The sequence below is a fragment of the Nicrophorus vespilloides genome, unplaced genomic scaffold, assembly GCF_001412225.1.
Source record: "Nicrophorus vespilloides isolate i.1.1-1 unplaced genomic scaffold, Nicve_v1.0, whole genome shotgun sequence".
NCBI lineage: Eukaryota > Metazoa > Arthropoda > Insecta > Coleoptera > Silphidae > Nicrophorus > Nicrophorus vespilloides.
The window spans coordinates 1-17,741 of NW_017096516.1; the positions used below are offsets into that span (position 1 = coordinate 1).

The 17,741-nt window shown below is 37.5% G+C and overlaps 3 protein-coding genes and 1 non-coding gene across 6 annotated transcripts; 3 read left to right on the plus strand and 1 right to left on the minus strand.

Moving 5' to 3' along the window:
- Positions 1-1,109: 1,109 nt before the first annotated feature.
- LOC108557317 (4-coumarate--CoA ligase 1-like) lies at positions 1,110-3,171 on the plus strand. The gene is made up of 6 exons (XM_017913786.1): positions 1,110-1,227; positions 1,371-1,581; positions 1,676-1,997; positions 2,057-2,735; positions 2,798-2,963; positions 3,029-3,171. The coding sequence occupies exons 1-6, from the start codon at positions 1,123-1,125 to the stop codon at positions 3,169-3,171; spliced, it is 1,626 nt and encodes a 541-aa protein (XP_017769275.1). The 5' UTR covers positions 1,110-1,122.
- A 159-nt stretch (positions 3,172-3,330) lies between these two features.
- LOC108557318 (glutamate receptor ionotropic, delta-2) lies at positions 3,331-6,645 on the plus strand. Its single transcript, XM_017913788.1, has 15 exons — positions 3,331-3,406; positions 3,460-3,573; positions 3,626-3,720; positions 3,784-3,879; positions 3,933-4,069; positions 4,123-4,288; positions 4,406-4,603; positions 4,657-4,815; positions 4,883-5,042; positions 5,100-5,228; positions 5,281-5,381; positions 5,436-5,601; positions 5,649-5,745; positions 5,813-6,090; positions 6,446-6,645. The coding sequence occupies exons 1-15, from the start codon at positions 3,331-3,333 to the stop codon at positions 6,643-6,645; spliced, it is 2,172 nt and encodes a 723-aa protein (XP_017769277.1).
- On the plus strand, positions 6,305-6,376 carry Trnaq-cug. The gene has a single exon. It is a non-coding gene; the product is annotated as a tRNA-Gln (tRNA).
- A 6,729-nt stretch (positions 6,646-13,374) lies between the features above and the next one.
- Positions 13,375-17,533, minus strand: LOC108557319. 3 transcript variants are annotated; one of them, XM_017913790.1, is made up of 9 exons: positions 15,930-17,533; positions 15,683-15,870; positions 15,300-15,518; positions 15,136-15,239; positions 14,905-15,069; positions 14,677-14,826; positions 14,564-14,614; positions 14,277-14,506; positions 13,375-13,695 (listed from the first exon to the last, which is right to left on the minus strand). In XM_017913790.1, the coding sequence occupies exons 1-9, from the start codon at positions 17,492-17,494 to the stop codon at positions 13,482-13,484; spliced, it is 2,886 nt and encodes a 961-aa protein (XP_017769279.1). In that variant the 5' UTR covers positions 17,495-17,533; the 3' UTR covers positions 13,375-13,481. The 3 variants fall into 3 exon arrangements, 2 of the variants coding, with proteins under 2 accessions (XP_017769279.1, XP_017769278.1); XM_017913789.1 differs by having other exon boundaries at positions 15,647-15,870; XR_001890853.1 differs by having other exon boundaries at positions 13,619-13,695; positions 14,222-14,506; positions 15,647-15,870.
- Between the last annotated feature and the right edge of the window lie 208 nt (positions 17,534-17,741).

The window sequence follows — 17,741 nt, forward strand, 5'->3', positions numbered from 1 at the left end:
GGATCCTAAAGATGCATATGAAAGCTGAATGTTTGGGGAATGTAACAAGTATTCATATATTCTTGTGGTTTAATCGGTTTGGCTGTAATTAGTGTTTAAACTTGAGAAAAAGTTCAAAAAAGCAGTGTTTTTACATTTTATTGATATTCTCAGAAACTGTAAAAGATAGAATGAATCAAATAGAAACAAAAGTTCTTTATTAATTTTAAATTATTTTTTTCGGTTTGGCTGTAATTCGCGTTCAAATTTAAAAATAATATTTTTGTCGCATCAAAAAAGAAAAGAGAAAAAATAAACGAAACTAAATATAGAAAACAAATAAAACTTTTCACGGCCAACTGCGATCGTCATCCATCCACGAAACTGGAGCAGTTTGTCCATTGTTTGTTACTTATACCGATACGGCACACTTGACCCGGAGATCAAAAAATTTGTGACCCAAAAATGTAATCATTTTATTACTATTCTTATTGATTTGTCAAATTTATTTTAATTACTTAATATTCCTTCATATTCTTCATATTACCCGATCTACGCAATTCCCTGAAACAAAACTAAAATTTACAAAAAAAACAACAACAATAGGCAACCCAATATACTCTAAAAAAAAAAATGATTAATGTAATTTAGCGAAACGTTAATTCACCTTTAATTTACCGCATAAGCGACTCCAATTAAACAGCATTTTTTTCTTGTTTTCTCTCCTGCGAAGCGCGCTTTACTTCTTCTCGGATGCGAATTTCTAAAACTTTCTTTCATCCTAATTTATCATCACTCTTATTTACACTTTCAATTAAAACTAATTACTTTGTTTTTGTTTTTTTTTTCTTGTAATTTTATTTTTTTTCTCAAAACTGCGTTATCTCATCGAAAAAAAAAGCACTTGCAATTGTTTTTTGTTTATTTTTTTTTGCATGATAATAATCGAAGAGTGCGTGACCTTCCAAAAAAGAGTCATGCAGATTACGTGTTGCAATTGGACTTAATCGAAGACGGATTTGGATTTATCGCACAGCCTCAGGACGGGCGATAAATCTGCACGATCGAAGAAATTATGTTCATTCATCTTCGATGAGTTTTTAAGTTAAGATTAATTGTAAGAAGAAAGAAAATAATAAGAAAATGAGTTACATTTATTCCACGGATGCGGCGATCGACTGTAGCAAGGAGAACATCGTCGATGTCATCGTCAAGAATTGCAGAAAATTCAAAGATCAAACAGCGTTTGTACGTTTTTCTTTTGTTTATTTTTTAAATATTACTTATACTCATTTCCATAGAAACTATAACGGTTTTCATATTTGTTATTTCATTGTCATTTTACGAAGTTGGTAGAAGTACATTTCGATCAATTGTTTCATTGTTTTCAGATCGATTCCGAAACCGGTAACGTTTTGACGTTTCAAGGCCTTCTCGAGAAATCGATAAAAATCTCTCAGATCTTGGAACGCAAATTCCATTACAAATTGGACGACGTCGTCGCTCTTCTGCTGGAAAACACGAGCGATTTTTGGACGATCGTTTTAGGTTGTCTTTTCAGCGGAATCGCCGTTCACTTGTTCAACCCGAACAGCACATCCTGTAAGTTGACTTAATTACCAAATTAATATCTCTGGTATTGATAAGTGCACTAGAATTTTAGATAATATTATCAATTTTATTTTATTTTTTTCAGACGAGTTGGAGAATTTGATTACGCGTAGCAAACCGCGTCTGATCTTCGCCAGCGATCTTTCTTTGGTGAGAGCGTTGGAGACGAAACGGCAGTTCGATTTCGTCGAGAATGTGGTGAAAACCGGAAAACCGGAAGCGCAAAATGATTTCTTCTATTTGGACGCACTCGTCGATGCTGAGGTTATCGACGAAGCGTTCGAACCGTTGGAGGTGGACATGGAATCGCAGGTGGCCATGATCATGAACTCTTCCGGAACTTCCGGTCTTCCCAAGAGCGTTGAATTGACGTACCGAAACCTGACCACAATCCTTGGCAACGCTTGGTAATAATGACGTTTAAATTGTCAGTTGATTGATTGACGTTTCTCTTTTTTTCAAATAGGCATCCCAATTGCTTGTACAAAACCCCCAAAGACACGACCGTATCTTTCTGTCCGTTCTATCATATTTCGGGTACTATTGTATCTCTGTTGACGATGATTTCTGGGATGGTTTCGGTGATAATGCCCAAGTTTCACGGTAAAAAGTATTTGGAATTGATCGATGATCATCGCGCTACGCTTCTGGTGATGGTGCCTCCAATTGCCGATTTCCTGGTGCAATCACCCCTAGTCGCCGACTTCAAATTGGATAGTGTCGACGACGTCGTCTGCGGAGCGGCGCCTCTCGCTACGGAAATCCAAAACGTCCTGTCAAAAAGGTTAAACGTCAAGGTTAGACAGATGTACGGTTTGACGGAAGTGACCGGAATCACCACTTTGACACCTGTCACCGGAACGTCAAAGATTGGCGCCGTGGGTAAGGTGGTGCCGGGCATCGTCGCCAAAATCAGTCCGGTGAAAACGGAAGTTCCGGAAACGATCGGATCTTACACTTTGGGCGAGATTTGCTTCAAAAGTCCGGCCGTCATGAAAGGTTATCTTCACAATAAAACTGCGACCGACGATATAATCGATGATGAAGGTTTCCTGCACACCGGAGATCTGGGCTACTGCGACAACGAAGGTTACTTCTACGTCATCGATCGTCTGAAAGACCTGATCAAGCACAAAGGTTTCCAAGTGAGTTACCTGTCAAACGTTCTTTATTACATCATCACGTGCGTACGGTGTGTTGCATACAGGTTCCACCGGCGGAACTCGAAGATCTTCTCAAATCCAACCCGGAAATACACGACGCCGGAGTCGTCGGAAAACCAAACAGACGAACCGGTGAGAATCCGGTGGCTTTCATCGTCCTCAGACCCGGATCCGAAATGACAGAAGATGAAGTTAAAAAATTCATTTCCGGTTTGCAAATTCTGAAAGTTTCATCATTAAAAATTGTGATTTTTTTGTTTTGTTTTGCATTACAGATCGATTGAGTCGCGAGAAACAACTGCACGAAGTTCATTTCGTCGAAGCCTTACCGAAGAACTCCACGGGGAAAACAATGAGAAGACAGCTCAGGGAAAGACTCGCTATGGCTACGGAAGATGATAATAATAAAATCGTTTGAAAATTGATCATTTATTCTGAACCTTTCATAAATCAAAGTCAGCGTTGATTAAAAATAAATGAAGAATCGCCATGACATGAAATACCACAACGCATCAATGTCACAAACAATAATTACGTATAAAATAAGAACGTTTTCCTCGAAACACATCATTTCACAATGATGAAATACTTTCTTATATTCGTATCAAATTGTCTTTTTACTAAGGTTATTGCTTTTCCGCATATCGAATCTTGTGAGTGTTAAACGAATTGTTAATTCACACTAATTGTTTTCATTAATTTCAAGATAATAAGAGTAGATTGCAGAAGGAATACGGCGGAAATTTGCATCGCGCCATCTACGACATAACCCACGGATTTCCCACAACGCATTTATCAATTGTTTTCGATAACGCGACAGGTTTGAGTTAGGCAACTCCATTCACCTTAACGTTAATTCCGTTGCGTTCCAGATGATTTATTCGTTGGTCATCTGAGCCAACATCTACTTGAGAATGATATAAGCATTTCGTTGCATAATATAACCACAATCGAAGGTTTAGATGAAGTATACACAAGAAATTTAAATAATCGAAACATTTTAAATTATAATTTTGTTGTTGTTTCGTAGTATTTCAATTATCTTGCGAATATTGTGAGCGGTAACTATGATTTGCACACTCTGTACTTTTGCAATCACAAGATGGCAGAGCACATCCTGCTTGAGGTTGGTAAGCTTTGAAGTAACTAAAGTTGCCTATACCATTTTCAGTTTTTTAGCTTTACGACAGCCATCTGGTGAGGAACAATCTCGTTTTTATGTTCTATTGGGGGGACAAAAAGATGTACAGGTATTTTCAGCGGGCGATGCATCGAAACATGAAGATCGTGGTGATTACCAATCCACGAGATGGCGCGTAATATTATTACATCATTTCTAGTTACTAATTACATTCAAGGTCTCTAACAGTTATAGGTTATACTACAATCAGGCAACGTCGCATAAGATACATCACTTAGACATGTACAACTGGTGGATCGAGGGTAAAGGTTTGTTCCATCATCCGACCCTTCCGAAAACCGTCAACGTTTTCAAGAACTTCAACGGTCGATTAATCTACGTCCCAGTCATTCACGTACGGATACTCAAAAAAATGACGTTTCAAACGTCATTTTCAAAATATCATTATTTTTGACGTTTAAGTTGTCAATTTTTTTTGTTGACGTTTATAAAGTCTAAATTTTTATTTCAGAAGCCACCTTGGCACTTTGTGCTTTACACGAACAACAGTTTTCACGTGCAAGGCGGAAGAGACGATAAATTGTTGAAGCTTCTGGCAGAAAGATTGAACTTTCGTTTCGAATATTTCGATCCGCCGGAACGTATACAAGGCACGTCTTTCAATGCGAACGGGACTTTCGATGGGATTCTTGGGTTGCTATGGGAACGGGTTAGTATATGAAGTAAATACGTTTTTTTTTTGATGTATAAAATTATTTTCAGGAAGCGGAATTCTTTATTGGAGATTTCGCTTTGACGCACGAACGATTCAAGGTCGTGGATTTTACCTTTTTGACGTTAGCTGACAGCGGAGCATTCGTCACGCATGCGCCGAGCAGATTGAACGAGGCGTTGGCACTGATCAGACCATTCCAATGGGAGGTTATAACAAAATCAAACAATGTTACCAATCTCAACAATAAAAGTTACTAAATTTGATTCCTTGCAGGTTTGGCCAGCCATCATTGTGACAGTTCTAATAGCCGGTCCCGCTTTGTACGTGATCAAAGTGGTTCCCAACCTGTGGTATCCCACGTTTATTGTCAGAGATCACGTGCGGTTTCTGTTCGATTGCTCTTGGTACACCACCGGGATTTTCTTAAAGCAAAGTTGGTTGCATAAAATATACTAATATTTTCAATTTGTCAAACTAATTTATCGGACAGCCGGAAAGGAACCTGGGGACAGCCACAAGTGTCGTTTCTTCATTATACTGTTGGCAATATCGTCCACCTACGTTATAGGTGACATGTATGCAGCCAACCTCACTTCTTTGCTCGCAAGACCTGGAAGAGGTATAATTTCCAACGAATATAAACGTAGCGAATTATGCAACTTCATTTACAGAAAGAGCCATAAACGATTTGCGCCAACTGGAGGAGGCTATGCTAATGAAGAGTTACAAATTGATGGTGGAAAAGCATAGTTCCAGTTACAGTTTACTTGAGGTAAATAACCTAAAAAATATACTAAAACTTAACAAATTATCATGTTTCTATTAGAATGGAACCGGGATTTATGAAAGACTTTGGAAATTAATGAACGAACCTCTTAAGGGTGATTTCTTTGTGGATTCAGTGGAAAAAGGTGTTATGCTCGTTAAAGAATTATCCAACGTGGCTGTGATGGCCGGTAGAGAAACACTGTTCTTCGACATCCAAAGATTCGGTAAATCGAAGAAATATTTCACAACATAATTAATTTTCTTTTTGAAGGTCCTCAAAATTTTCATTTAAGCGAAAAATTGAATACAGCTTACTCGGCGATCGCCCTCCAGCAAGGATGTCCGTACAAAGAGAATTTCAATAAAATGTACGAGTTTCATTGAGTTTAAAGTAAACAATATTTAATACGCCATCTGTTGGTGTACATTTCGTAGCTTGATGGGAATCTTCGAGGCGGGGATTCTGACGAAGATGACCGAAGACGAGTACGAGACGTTCGGAAAGGAGCAAAGTAAATCGTACGACCGGAAACCGGAAGTCGACGGTGGCGCCAACGTACAAATCGATATACAAGAATCATTGTTACCAACTAATCTAAAGGAAAACCGGAAGGCTGCGAAGGCCAACGAGGATAACGAAAAACTGCAACCGATCAATATACGCATGTTGCAAGGTGCTTTCTATCTGCTTTGCATTGGACACACCGTTTCCGGTAGGCATTTGACATTTGACACTGACATTTAAAATTGACATTTATAAAAAAACAAAAGAAAAAATATCATGAACAATCTTAATGAAAATATCACGTAAACAAAAATGACATCTTAATAATTACTAATAGACTAATTAATAGATATTGATAGTAAAAATAGGGGATGTTTTGCTTTGCTGTTGGTTGTACCTGTTTCGAAGGATAATACATAAGAGGTCCCATGGTGTAATGGTTAGCACTCTGGACTCTGAATCCAGCGATCCGAGTTCAAATCTCGGTGGGACCTGCCCGTCCGAAAGGACTTTTTGTCACCAATACGATTCAAATATACTAATTTTTATCTACCCTTGTGCAGCTTTCGTTTTGGGTCTCGAGGTTCTGTACAACGGACAAGAGAAGAAACGCAAGAAGAGGAATTGCAAGAACATTGTGTTCTTCGTGAAACTGCGAAGGAGGGTTCGGTTTTGGCGTTCGAGGGCCGCAGTAACAATGCGCACGAGATTCAGGGAGGCCATGAACGATGCTATCATCGCCACCCTCGAATATACAGAGTAGTAATGGTTAATAAATAATTTTGTGGTGGACGCGCCGGGTTTAGATTTTGTGTCTGCACCTTTTGCTCTATAACTCGATAACCGCTCACGCTAATTATAAGTTTGAGTAGTCAAATTAATCTCAGATAATCAGGCTTTAATATGCGCTTAATGCGAGAATGTTAACAGTTACCATTTTCTTGTAATCTATAATCAAAGTTGAATAACAATGTCTATCGTTTATCTCTAAAACTCGACAACCGAAGTGTTAAACTTTTTCAAACTTTATATATGAAATGCTGATTCATTGCACAAGTTTAAATATAAAAAAAAGTTAGATAAAGTTTACAAATGGACGAGTTATGAGATTTTTTTCTACATAACTCCAAAAATATACAACTTTTTCAAACTTTTATTTTTGTATATGAAGCGCTGATTCATTGCACTAATTTCAATATAAAAAAAAAGTTAAATAAATTTTATAAATGCCCGAGTTTGGAGTTTTTTTTTACAAGATACAATGGCAATTAGAGAACATTTTCAGTAATTTTCAGAAGCTCTGAAAGAATCGTTTCAGTGGGCTCTTTCTGTTTTCACGTTTTGCTCTATATGCAGTTTCCTTTATTATGTAATATAGGCAACACTATATACCAACGAATTATGTAACCGTCTCTACTTTATGTTGGTTGTTTTGGTTCACTTACAAACTAACTGTTAATTTTACTTTGATTGCGCAAAACAATACTTATTATTATTAGACAAATTCAATAAACTTACCTTTATGCTAAACAAAGCTTGAACTCTTCAATTTTGCTTCGATTTAAAAATTTGACACAACCTGCAGAAACGTCACACTTGCACGTCCATTTTGAAAAAATGCAGACGCCATCAAAACAAAGCAAACAGACAAAAGAAAATCATCACCAAGGTTACGTGTTTTTTTTTACAACGCCATATTTTATTGCGGATACAATAATACAAGTTTTCTTTTATTATTATTATTATTACTATTTACATATACAAAGTACACCTCGCTCCAAAACAAGAAAAATTGAAAAAAAAAGAAAACTAAACAAAACAAAAAACAAAATCATTCATTCAAGATTATTTTTTTTTCACATTTTATTATTTATTTATTTATTTTTTTGTTACATACATACATTTTTATATATATATATTTGACAATATACATACATACTGGACAGAATTTAACAACAAATATTTGCATCTCGTCGTAGTATCCGCGAAATGAATAATAAAAACAACAGGAAAAAAAATGATGAAATCGAGATGGAGAAACGAAAGTGAAAAGTAAATTTAAAGGAGTAAAAACAGTCAAACAAAACACTTAACAATTAATCAATTAACAGGGTTGCATAGCCTAAAACTTTATACAGGAGGGAGGGGGGGAGGCTTGGAAACGAAGAAACAAAAGAAACACGCATTCACCTCTTACAGCGAATCTCGAGTGTCATGTAAATGACATTTCTCAAGTAATAATAATAATAAATTAACAACAACATCTCTTACTTTTTATACACATATTTCGTTTCTTCATACATACATATATCTCCGTATATCTATATATATAGAAGTAATATAACATATTCATTCATTTATTTATATAATATATATATATATTTTTATTTATTAATTACCACAAATGAAACGATAAAATCCCTAAATTTTAATATTATATTTTATTTCTTTGTTAAGGGTTAAGCGAAGACGTCGGACCCGGCGAACTTCCGCGAAAACAAGAAACGCTCGCGCGGGGGAAAAACAACATTTCTTCACTCAACGTCTTCGGGGATTGTCTTTTCATTATACTTTACTCTCTCGCTTATGCAACTTTACTCTCTCGCTTATGCAACTTTACTCTCTCTCTCTTCTTGTCTTAGGCAACTTTACATTCTCTTATACAAATCCACATATGAGAATGTCGGGGAAAGTCGTGGAAAGTCGCCGGGCCTTCGTTCGCGTTTAAAAAAAAACATAACCTATACATGTAACAAGAGGAAGGAAAAAACACACTTAATTGTGGAGGGGGGTGGCTTGAATTGTGCGGGTAACAAATACATTTATTTATTTATTTATAAAATCAGGTGACGAACCTAAGAAAACGGAAAGTCCCCAAAATAACCAGAAACGTCGCCAACTCATCATCATATATTTACATGTGTGTGTGTGTTTGTATATATCGTTTATATCAAATCGAGAGACTCAGAATGTTACATCATCATCATCATCAAGTGTGCGCGCGAGAAATTTTCCTAAAAAGTGTGTGCTTAAAATTTTGTTTATAATTGTTTTTTTCACTTTTCGTTTGTTTTTCTTTCTTTTTATTCGAAAATATACTTTATATTTATATAAGATATAAAAAAGATTTGAGCTATCATTTGTTTTTTTTTACATTTTTTTTAAACCACATCCTCGTTCATTTATTTATCTTCATTTGTTATTTATCTTTACATATATATATAATTTATTTATTCATTTTTTACTCAGTATATTGACATTAGATTAAAAATTTGTATTTAGATCTGAATTTTGTTATGTTCTTTTCTTTTGGACATTTTGTTGTTAAGCAGAAGAAATAACCTAATTCAAAAAAACAAAAAAAAGTTTACTTCCTACATGGCTCATAGATGGCGTTTTTGGAAAGTTTTCGATACAAAAAGCACTTCACAATGGAAAAAATAATAATAATAAAATAAAAAATGGCAGTTTCCGTGGCGCAGTCGTTTCCGGTTCCATTCACTGTCAAATGAAAGTTACCATGACAACTAAATTTTACAATAAAATCACAACCATCGTTATTCAAAGAAAAAACACTTGCAAATAAAAAACAAAATTGATTAACTATCATTATTAAGATTTTGTAAATAGAACAAAAAAAAATAATAAATCTAATCGCATTTGTTTTTGAGCTAATCACAACCATTGTTTTTTTTGTTATTAATATTTGTTTATTTTTTATTAGTTTTTTTTTTATTAAAAATTTATTATTTATTCTTGTTTTTTGATTTCGAATTTGGATATACGTGCTGATTGTTCATTGTTCTCTTTCGATTGTTTCTAGTGTTGCCATGTGAACGAAATCAGTAAACAGACGCCGGAAATTACACAATACCCAATGATTCTCAGGTACAGCCCACTACGGTTCGTATTCATTTTGAAAATTTAAATTTCGCGCCAATCACCGCCTAACATCGATCAAAACCGCTAAAACCTAAGTGCATCAATATCTCAAGATGTGCGCTTTCACTAATCTCTAAATTCCTATCAAGTGATATACAGTTATATCAAACAAAAAAAATAATTGAAGTAGAATATATGGGGATTCTCTTAGGATTGTTTTCTTTTTTTGGTTAACTTTTGATTCGTTGTCCTGGAAACCGTTGACTGGCTCGCAATTGTTTCTTCTGCTGTTACTATTTTTTTTAACCCCGCGAAAGAGGAAACAAAAAACCAACGAAAAATTTATAGGTTAGATTTTTTGGTATATATATATATATGTACAAAACAATAAATAATCGTTCTTATATACAATGCGATAAAACAATTGAAAAGAAACGCTATCCGGTGATTGGTCGCTTATTTTTCTTTTAACACACACATTGAACTATATTATCAACAATTTAATAACACAACCCCAGAGATTTGTTTGTAATTGGTGAATTCAGTTTGCATGTGGCTGATAGATGGCGCGTCAATAGATAAACTGAAATCCGCAAAGCGTTCGCAAATTTTTGTTTACTCGATCAAGGAGTTTAGTGTGTGAACGGCAAATAGATGGCGCACGAATCAACAAACTAAATATGCAAGCATTTTATTGGGATTAAAGATGGAATTATTGCATTTTATTTATAAAATAGTTAACGAAGTTTGTTTTTTTTTTGTATTTCATATTACTTAATTTTGTTTGGGAAGAATGTCTTTTATACGTCTCAAGTCTAACCGTCGAGGTGGAGTAAGTTGGGTTGCCTAGGCGGATTCACAACCAATCGGAATCCTACTTAAACGAACTTAACTTAGGTAAGTTGATTAGACTTAGTGAGCAATCGAAGGAAAGGGGGTGTCGCGGTTTCTCTCTAACAAAACGCACATTTCTATTTATAATTACCTTTGAGCAAGAACAGTGTGTGTGTATATATATAATATATAGAATTATACATATTTTTATTTATTGGCACACGAATTTCAAATAAATCAATTAGATTGAGAAAGTTTTTCATTTTTTTTTGAGCAAGAAATGTATTAAATTAGTATTATTATTATCAGTAGATAGTATTGATAATGAAAAAAAAAAATAATGTCGATTGTTTTTAATTTTTTTGTTGTTGTATATGTAAATATAACCTCTAAAATAATGGAAACAATTCGTTCACGTATTGAGCAATTATTTTTTTTTTGGCACAAAAATTAAACGACAACAAAAAAAAATTTCAAAAAGAAAACAACAGTTGGTATCTTTGTACTCGATCAAAAGTTTCCTTAAAATATATATTTATATACTTTTAAGTCGTTTTTATTCTTCATTTGTACTTAAATAATTAAAACGTTTTTCTTTTTCTCTTTCTCCTCTGTATTATCAGTTGTCTATTATTATTAACCCCCCTAGCGTAGAAAGGAAACAACAATAGTTTTCTGTAGGCAACCCATTAAGCTTAGGTAACGAAACGTTAGGCCATTGTTATTGTTGTCATACGAAGTTAGGCAAACCAAGATGCATTTTACACACACATGGTTATCAATATTTTTTTTTCTGTGTTGTTGCTGTTGGCATCAAACCAACGTTTGAAGGAAACAAAAGAATTAAAGAAAAGAAAAAAAGAACGGCGTTTCCGCCTATTTACAAATATACAAAGCGCTACCAACTAAATACACCGGAAATCGTCATTTTGCGTCATTTACACTTAAGTATTTTTGATTGTTTTTACTTTATACACGTATCATATATATATATTTATTTATATTTATTTACTTACAATTAGTATATTTATAAAAAATCACGAGTGAAGTGTCAAGTTTTGCATGTTTCAATTATTTTCTTTCATACTGTCTACTTTGAACTACCAGAGTTTCAACATCATCTCTTTAGGCCGAAAATATTACTTCTTCTTCTTCTTATTTATTTATTTGTATTTCTCTTAGTAATTTTATTTTTTTTTCTTTAGTTTAATTTCTATCAACAAAGACAAAAGTTGAAAAAACTGAAAAATTCACTTAGTGCGTTAGTTTTCTTTTCACACCGACTTAATTAATTAATACAAATATGTATATTTATATTTATTTATATATATATATTCAATATATCAACAACGATTAATTTTTACTTCACTTCACGTGTAATAATTGATAGGATTCGTCGACGAAATTCAAAATTTCCCGCGCGAAATGAAACACCACGAAAAAGAAAACACCAACTTTTAAGTATCAAAAAAAAAAAAAAAAAAAAGTCCCTAATTCCCACTTTACATGAACGGACAACATCGATTTATTATACTTAATTATTTTAGATTCTTTGTCATTTAGTTTATTTTTCTTTTAATGTATCTCTTCGATATTTCTTAAAACCTCGTCTGTAAAACAAGTGGATTGTCATATTATTTTTATTTCTCACAACTTCTTATTCTTCTTCCATTTTTTTTTTTAATGTTTATTTTCCTTTTATTAATTCAATATTTCCCCCGCAAAAGAGAGCGCAGAGAAACATAACGCAACGAAATTCACTAGATTCATATACATATACTCAACATGTACAAATATTTCACGTATATTTTTTATATTTATATATATATATATATATTTAATTATTGATGATAATAATATAGTTTGTTTTATTATTATTACTATTATTATTATTATTTTATTTCTTCAATATATTTTCATTAGTTAATAGACTTTTTTTTCTTGTTTAAAAAGATCACAACACAGAGTTCCTTACGATTAATTATTAATTATTATTCATTTAAGATTTCTATTACCAACCCTCTCAAATGAAAACCCCCCACAACAACAACAACAAAAAAAAAATGAGCGGTACCAACCGTTTGATTATTCATTTCTTCAGTTGTCTCAGAACTGTCAAAATGCAAGAAACAAAGTATGTACAGTACACAACCCTTATCGCTTATCGCTAAAAATTCTCTTAAATACGTATTAATCTTTTCACTTAATTACTTATGGCCATCAATACTAATATTACATGATATATTATTATTTATTTTTTTTTTTAATTTTTCTTCTTCATCTTCTCTCGTTTGTTTTTTTTTTGACTTAAACCACTTCGATCCAACGCACACGTTTTCGTTTGTTCTAATTGACAAAAGCGAAACGTTGCGTGGCAATAATCTTTCTTGAGCAAAAAATGTCCTCTCTACACACATTATTAAATATTATTATATTTTATGTTTTTTTTAAATACTTCATCTTCTTCTTTTTTTTTAGTGTCTCACTCGACAATCGAAAGGCACTAACGTTACTAAATTTGATCAATTAAAAACGTTTTTTTTTGTTTTTGTTTGCTTTGATTGAATTGTTTTGATTTTGATTTCGTTTAGTAACGCAACACAACCCCTAAATTTTCATATCAAATTTTTGTTTGTTTTGATTTTTCTTTTGTTTTCATATATATATATCTATATATATTTGTTTATATTGCGCGCGCTTAATTCAAATAAATGCAGGAATTAAATGTTTCGAAGGGGATGGAAACAGAATAAAAATAACAACGACAACAACGTAATTTCCGTTGTTTCGAGGTTAGGTAAGTACTAATAGGTAGGAAGAGTCTACTTGTCTTTTCCGGATGCTTCCCGCTCGTCGTTTGTTGTTGTTGTTGTTTCTTCGTTGCTAGGTATCCAATGGACTCGGCACGGAGTCGAAGGAAGACGAAGACGAAGACGACGAAGACAGGGCGGAAACGGAAGTGGACGAGGAGACGATCATCGGTTGTTCGGTTGTGCGGTTCGCCGCCTCCTTGCGGCGCGTCGTCGTCGCCGTTTCCGCATCCGGTGGACGGTGGGACTTCATGTGCGCGCTGCGACTCTTGATCTTCGTGAATACTCTGCACATGCACAAAACAGCCCAGAAACGTATAGAGTGGGGATCGCAACAAGATTCAATACACGGAAAAAATTAACAAAAAGAGGGAAAAGACATAGAAAAGCGCACAGTTATAAAATCGAAATAGACAGAGACAGCAAGTTGAGTAAATTTTGGAACGTGTGTGTGATATGTTCGTTGTTTTGCTGTTGTGTGTTCGTTTTGTGGTAATTTCATGCGTTACAGACGACACGAGAATAATTCAAAATAATAGTTCGATGGGAGCGATAGGTGTCGCTGCGGTATTGCACGATATGTTATAGGCAACCTCATCTACTCTCACGCTCCCATGGAAACACAAATATTGATAAAAATTGATTCCGTTCACTGGAATTTTCTTCGTTTACTTTAATTGAAGAGGTTAAGAAGCGACTAGAGAACGGAACATATAGTAATGCAGAAATACAAGAATATATAAGGTAACAAGGAAAAAACAGAAAATAAAAACTTATAGAGCAAACAAGAAACACGTAAGTTGCAAAATTTACCTTTCGTCTGTGTCTTTACTTTACTGCTTATTTGAAGGAGTTGGAGTGCACTTACTTCCCGCATATCTTACAGGGGTAGTCTTCGTGGGAGTCGGTGTGGCAGAGGACCGTTTTGTGATGCGTCGAAGACGTCACCGACGTCTTTCGCTCTGCAACCTGCTGCTGCTGCTGTTGTTGTTGTTGATAGTGATTGTTGCCATGGTGATGATGAATGTGCGTGGGCGTCGGCGATTGGCGCGAATGCGTGCGAACGTGGCTGTTCATCGCGGCTCGCGTATGAAAACTCTGCAAAATTTTAAATTATGACAAAAACACAAATTATTAGAGTTTTGCGTGGCTTACGGCTGAGCAATCGGGGATCTCGCAAACGAATGTTTTATGATCTCCCATCACCTGTTGTAACAACAAAGAAATTTTTTTTAATAATAATAAATAAGAATCAAGAGTAATCTTACCATCATCTTGACGTCGTCGTCGTATTCGTGTTTGTGGATGTGCGGTTGCCTACGTTCTCGGCCCGCCTTCAATCTTCTGTACTCGTCGGTGCAGACCTTCTTCCACATGTAATAGAACTGCACACACTGCTTCACAGTTTTGCTGCCAACCTTTACATTTAAAAAAAAAAAACAAATAAAAATGTTATTTGTTTAATTTATGTAAGCAATAAGGAGAAGTTTAGCTACCTCTTTGGAAATCAGGAAGAAGTCTTTGTCGTGCTTCTGAAGCGCCAGATGGAAAATCTCTGTTTCCGTCGCCGTCCATTTATCGCTCTCCGAGTATTGGTAGCAGAGTAGTGGATGGTCGGACGGGAGAGATGGCGTTGGTTGCATCAGTTTCAGCATCGCTTCCTGTTTGTGATCAATTAAAAATAATTATAATCTTTTGAAAATTGTAATTTGTTGGTTTATACTTACGTGAATGTTGCCTGCGCACATGTGCAGCAGGTGGATGGCGTACTCGTGATTCCTGCCGCCTCCTGGGACGGCGGCGCAGCAGGCAAAGTCCAGGTACATGTCAACTGTCAACGATGATTACGTAATTAATATTCGATTGTACGTTTGGTTGCGTACTTCTGTACCTTCTGCGTCTGTGCAGCCGGCTATACCGGGATCCCAGAGGAGGTCCTCGTGACTCCTGTCACGGGTGACGCGATTACGGACGGGCCGGAATGGTGGCACCGCGCACTGGAACTGCGGCCCGACGTTGACGTGCGGCGTCGAGTCCGTCTCTGGTGGCGGCGGCGACGACGACGACGACGTACATGTTGATCGATCCAGCGCCATCTCGAGGCCGTCATCTAAACAGGAAAAAGGAATGAATTAATTTAGCAAAGAGTGGCGGCACGGATGACGCAACGATCGGTGGTTGGTGGCGGCGCGGCCACAAACACCGCCGAGCGCTCCGCTTCACACATCGAAAACACACCGTTCTTGGACTTTTGCTTTAAAAAGAAGTAGAGACCTGATCCGGGGCGGCTGGGGTTGAGGATCGGTTGCGGTGTGTACGCAGCTCTAGAGCACTCCTGTTGCTGATGCAGAGGCGGATGATGACGACTCCGCGTCGACCGCAGCCTGCTCTGATGTGCCGGCTGCAGCGGCTCGACTCGAGGCCTCTTCCTCGACGCTCTCACCGGACTTGCAGGTGGAATCCTATAGAATATTTCTTGGGATAATCTTTGGAATCTTTATACGCGAATTGATGAACGTACGTGGTTGGGCTGAGGAAAACCTGCTCCTGGTCCTGCAGCTTCGGAGGTCTCTGTATCACCGGTTGCTGGATCTGCACCGGTTGTTGTTGTTGTTGTTTAACAGTTGTTGGCATGGCGATGGTCTGCAGAACTTTCGCGTTTTGTGCGATGATCGGTGTACCGGTCAATAAGATGTTCTTGGTATGAAAAGCGGTAGGACCTGTTTGTATGAACTTAATCTCTCCGTTCGTCTCCACCAGAATACCCGTCAGATTCGGACTGTTGAAGTCGATGAAACCGTTGCTGATCACCTTCAAAGGAAGTCCATTGAACTCGAATCGCTTCTTGGCGTTGAAATCTTTCGGACTGCTCGAAAGAAGCGGATCATCGGAATTGGGAAGCATCTGCGATTGAAGCGTGTACTGTGGAAAGACGTTAGGGATGAACGTCTGAGGAGAAGGAACTGTTGATGTTGGGATGTTCGGCGATGGAACTGGTGTGAGGAGTGGAGATTGCGGCGGCGGTGAATTCGTTAGGGATGGGTACAATTCGTCGGCGGCGATGCTTTCACCAGGTAAGACTTCTTCGAGCGCTTCCTCGACTTCCGCCGAGGTGGACATGGTGGAGGTGTAGAAAGCCGCGGAGAGCGGTGACGACGCTTGCGGTGGCTCCACGAAGTCGTTGTGCTTCGGCGAGACCATCGGCATCAGCGAGTTGTGCGCGAAGCAAGGGCTCTGACCCTCGTGACTCGCCGGTGGCGTCGGATACGCGAATCCAGGTGAATCGTGCCGGATCAGAGGCGACTGCAGCGGTGATTGCGTCGGTAACGAAGTGTGCGGAGAGTTCGAGTATTGTATAGGGGATTGCGTGTGATGGTAGCTCGGAGATGGCAGCTCCAAACTACCGCTCGAATGGTAAGTGCTGAACTCGGCTAAGCTCTCTGGAAGAGGCGAATCTAAGACGGCCTGAAGATCCTGATTAACTTGGCCCGCTTGATAAGGGATGGTCGAGTGAACGACGGAAGTCGCGTAATCCAACGCCATCTCTTCGCTCTGATCGAAAGTCTCCGTTTGGAATTGTATCAACTGCTGGTGACTCTGCAGCAGCATCGTATCTTGCACCTGAGTGAACACTTCGTCCTGCAGACTCGGACTGATGTATCCTCCATCGTCCGACTGGTACGCCAAGGTGAAGGTGGACTCGCCGGTGCTCTGGAATTGTATGATCTGACCGGGATCCGAGGTCGTCCGTTTCACTATACGATTCGATTCCATCGCTCGCTTGTTGAGGATGAGGTCGGCCAGAGCGTCTGCGGCCTCCTGCTGTTGCTGCTGCGTCTGGTAGTGATGCGTGTGCGTCTGCAGGACTCGGGGCATCGTGAAGGAGACGTCTGCGTCGGAATGTCTGCGGGCTTTGTCGTGTGCAGGCGGTGCGGGCACCACGAAAGACGTGATCTTCGTGTCTAGATCAGTCGAGGAATGCACGGTCAGCGGAAACAGAGGCGGCGCCTTTCCCAACGCCGTCGTCGACGTCGTCGTCGTCATCGTCGTCGTCGTCTTAGTTTCCTCGCCGGATGGCGTTGCCATCGCAGAAGCGGTCACCACCGTCGATGTACTGGTTATCCGTTTGCTACTTTTCTACTCAGTCCATAGGCGTCACAGAAAAATTTTTTGGGGGCAGGCAACCCGAAAAGCGCCGTCCTTAACGTGTTAATGAATGTTATGTGAATGTAGGATGCGGATAGCAAAAAGTGCGAGAAGAAGGATAATTCCGGCCCACCTCTTCAGACTGCGAGTGTCAGCGTGAGGGCACTGATCGAGGAGAAGATCATCA

Coding starts and splice junctions, on each gene's coding strand:
- LOC108557318 (XM_017913788.1), top strand. CDS start 3,331: ATGATGAAATACTTTCTTATATTCGTATCAAATTGTCTTTTTACTAAG. Junction 3,721..3,783: donor CAATCGAAGGTTTAGATGAA/GTATACACAAGA, acceptor GTTGTTTCGTAG/TATTTCAATTATCTTGCGAA. Junction 5,043..5,099: donor CGGGATTTTCTTAAAGCAAA/GTTGGTTGCATA, acceptor TTTATCGGACAG/CCGGAAAGGAACCTGGGGAC.
- LOC108557319 (XM_017913789.1), bottom strand. CDS start 17,494: ATGGCAACGCCATCCGGCGAGGAAACTAAGACGACGACGACGATGACG. Junction 15,070..15,135: donor TGTGCGCAGGCAACATTCAC/GTAAGTATAAAC, acceptor GATCACAAACAG/GAAGCGATGCTGAAACTGAT. Junction 14,615..14,676: donor ACGACGACGTCAAGATGATG/GTAAGATTACTC, acceptor TTGTTACAACAG/GTGATGGGAGATCATAAAAC.
- LOC108557317 (XM_017913786.1), top strand. CDS start 1,123: ATGAGTTACATTTATTCCACGGATGCGGCGATCGACTGTAGCAAGGAG. Junction 1,228..1,370: donor TCAAAGATCAAACAGCGTTT/GTACGTTTTTCT, acceptor CATTGTTTTCAG/ATCGATTCCGAAACCGGTAA. Junction 1,998..2,056: donor ACAATCCTTGGCAACGCTTG/GTAATAATGACG, acceptor TTTTTCAAATAG/GCATCCCAATTGCTTGTACA.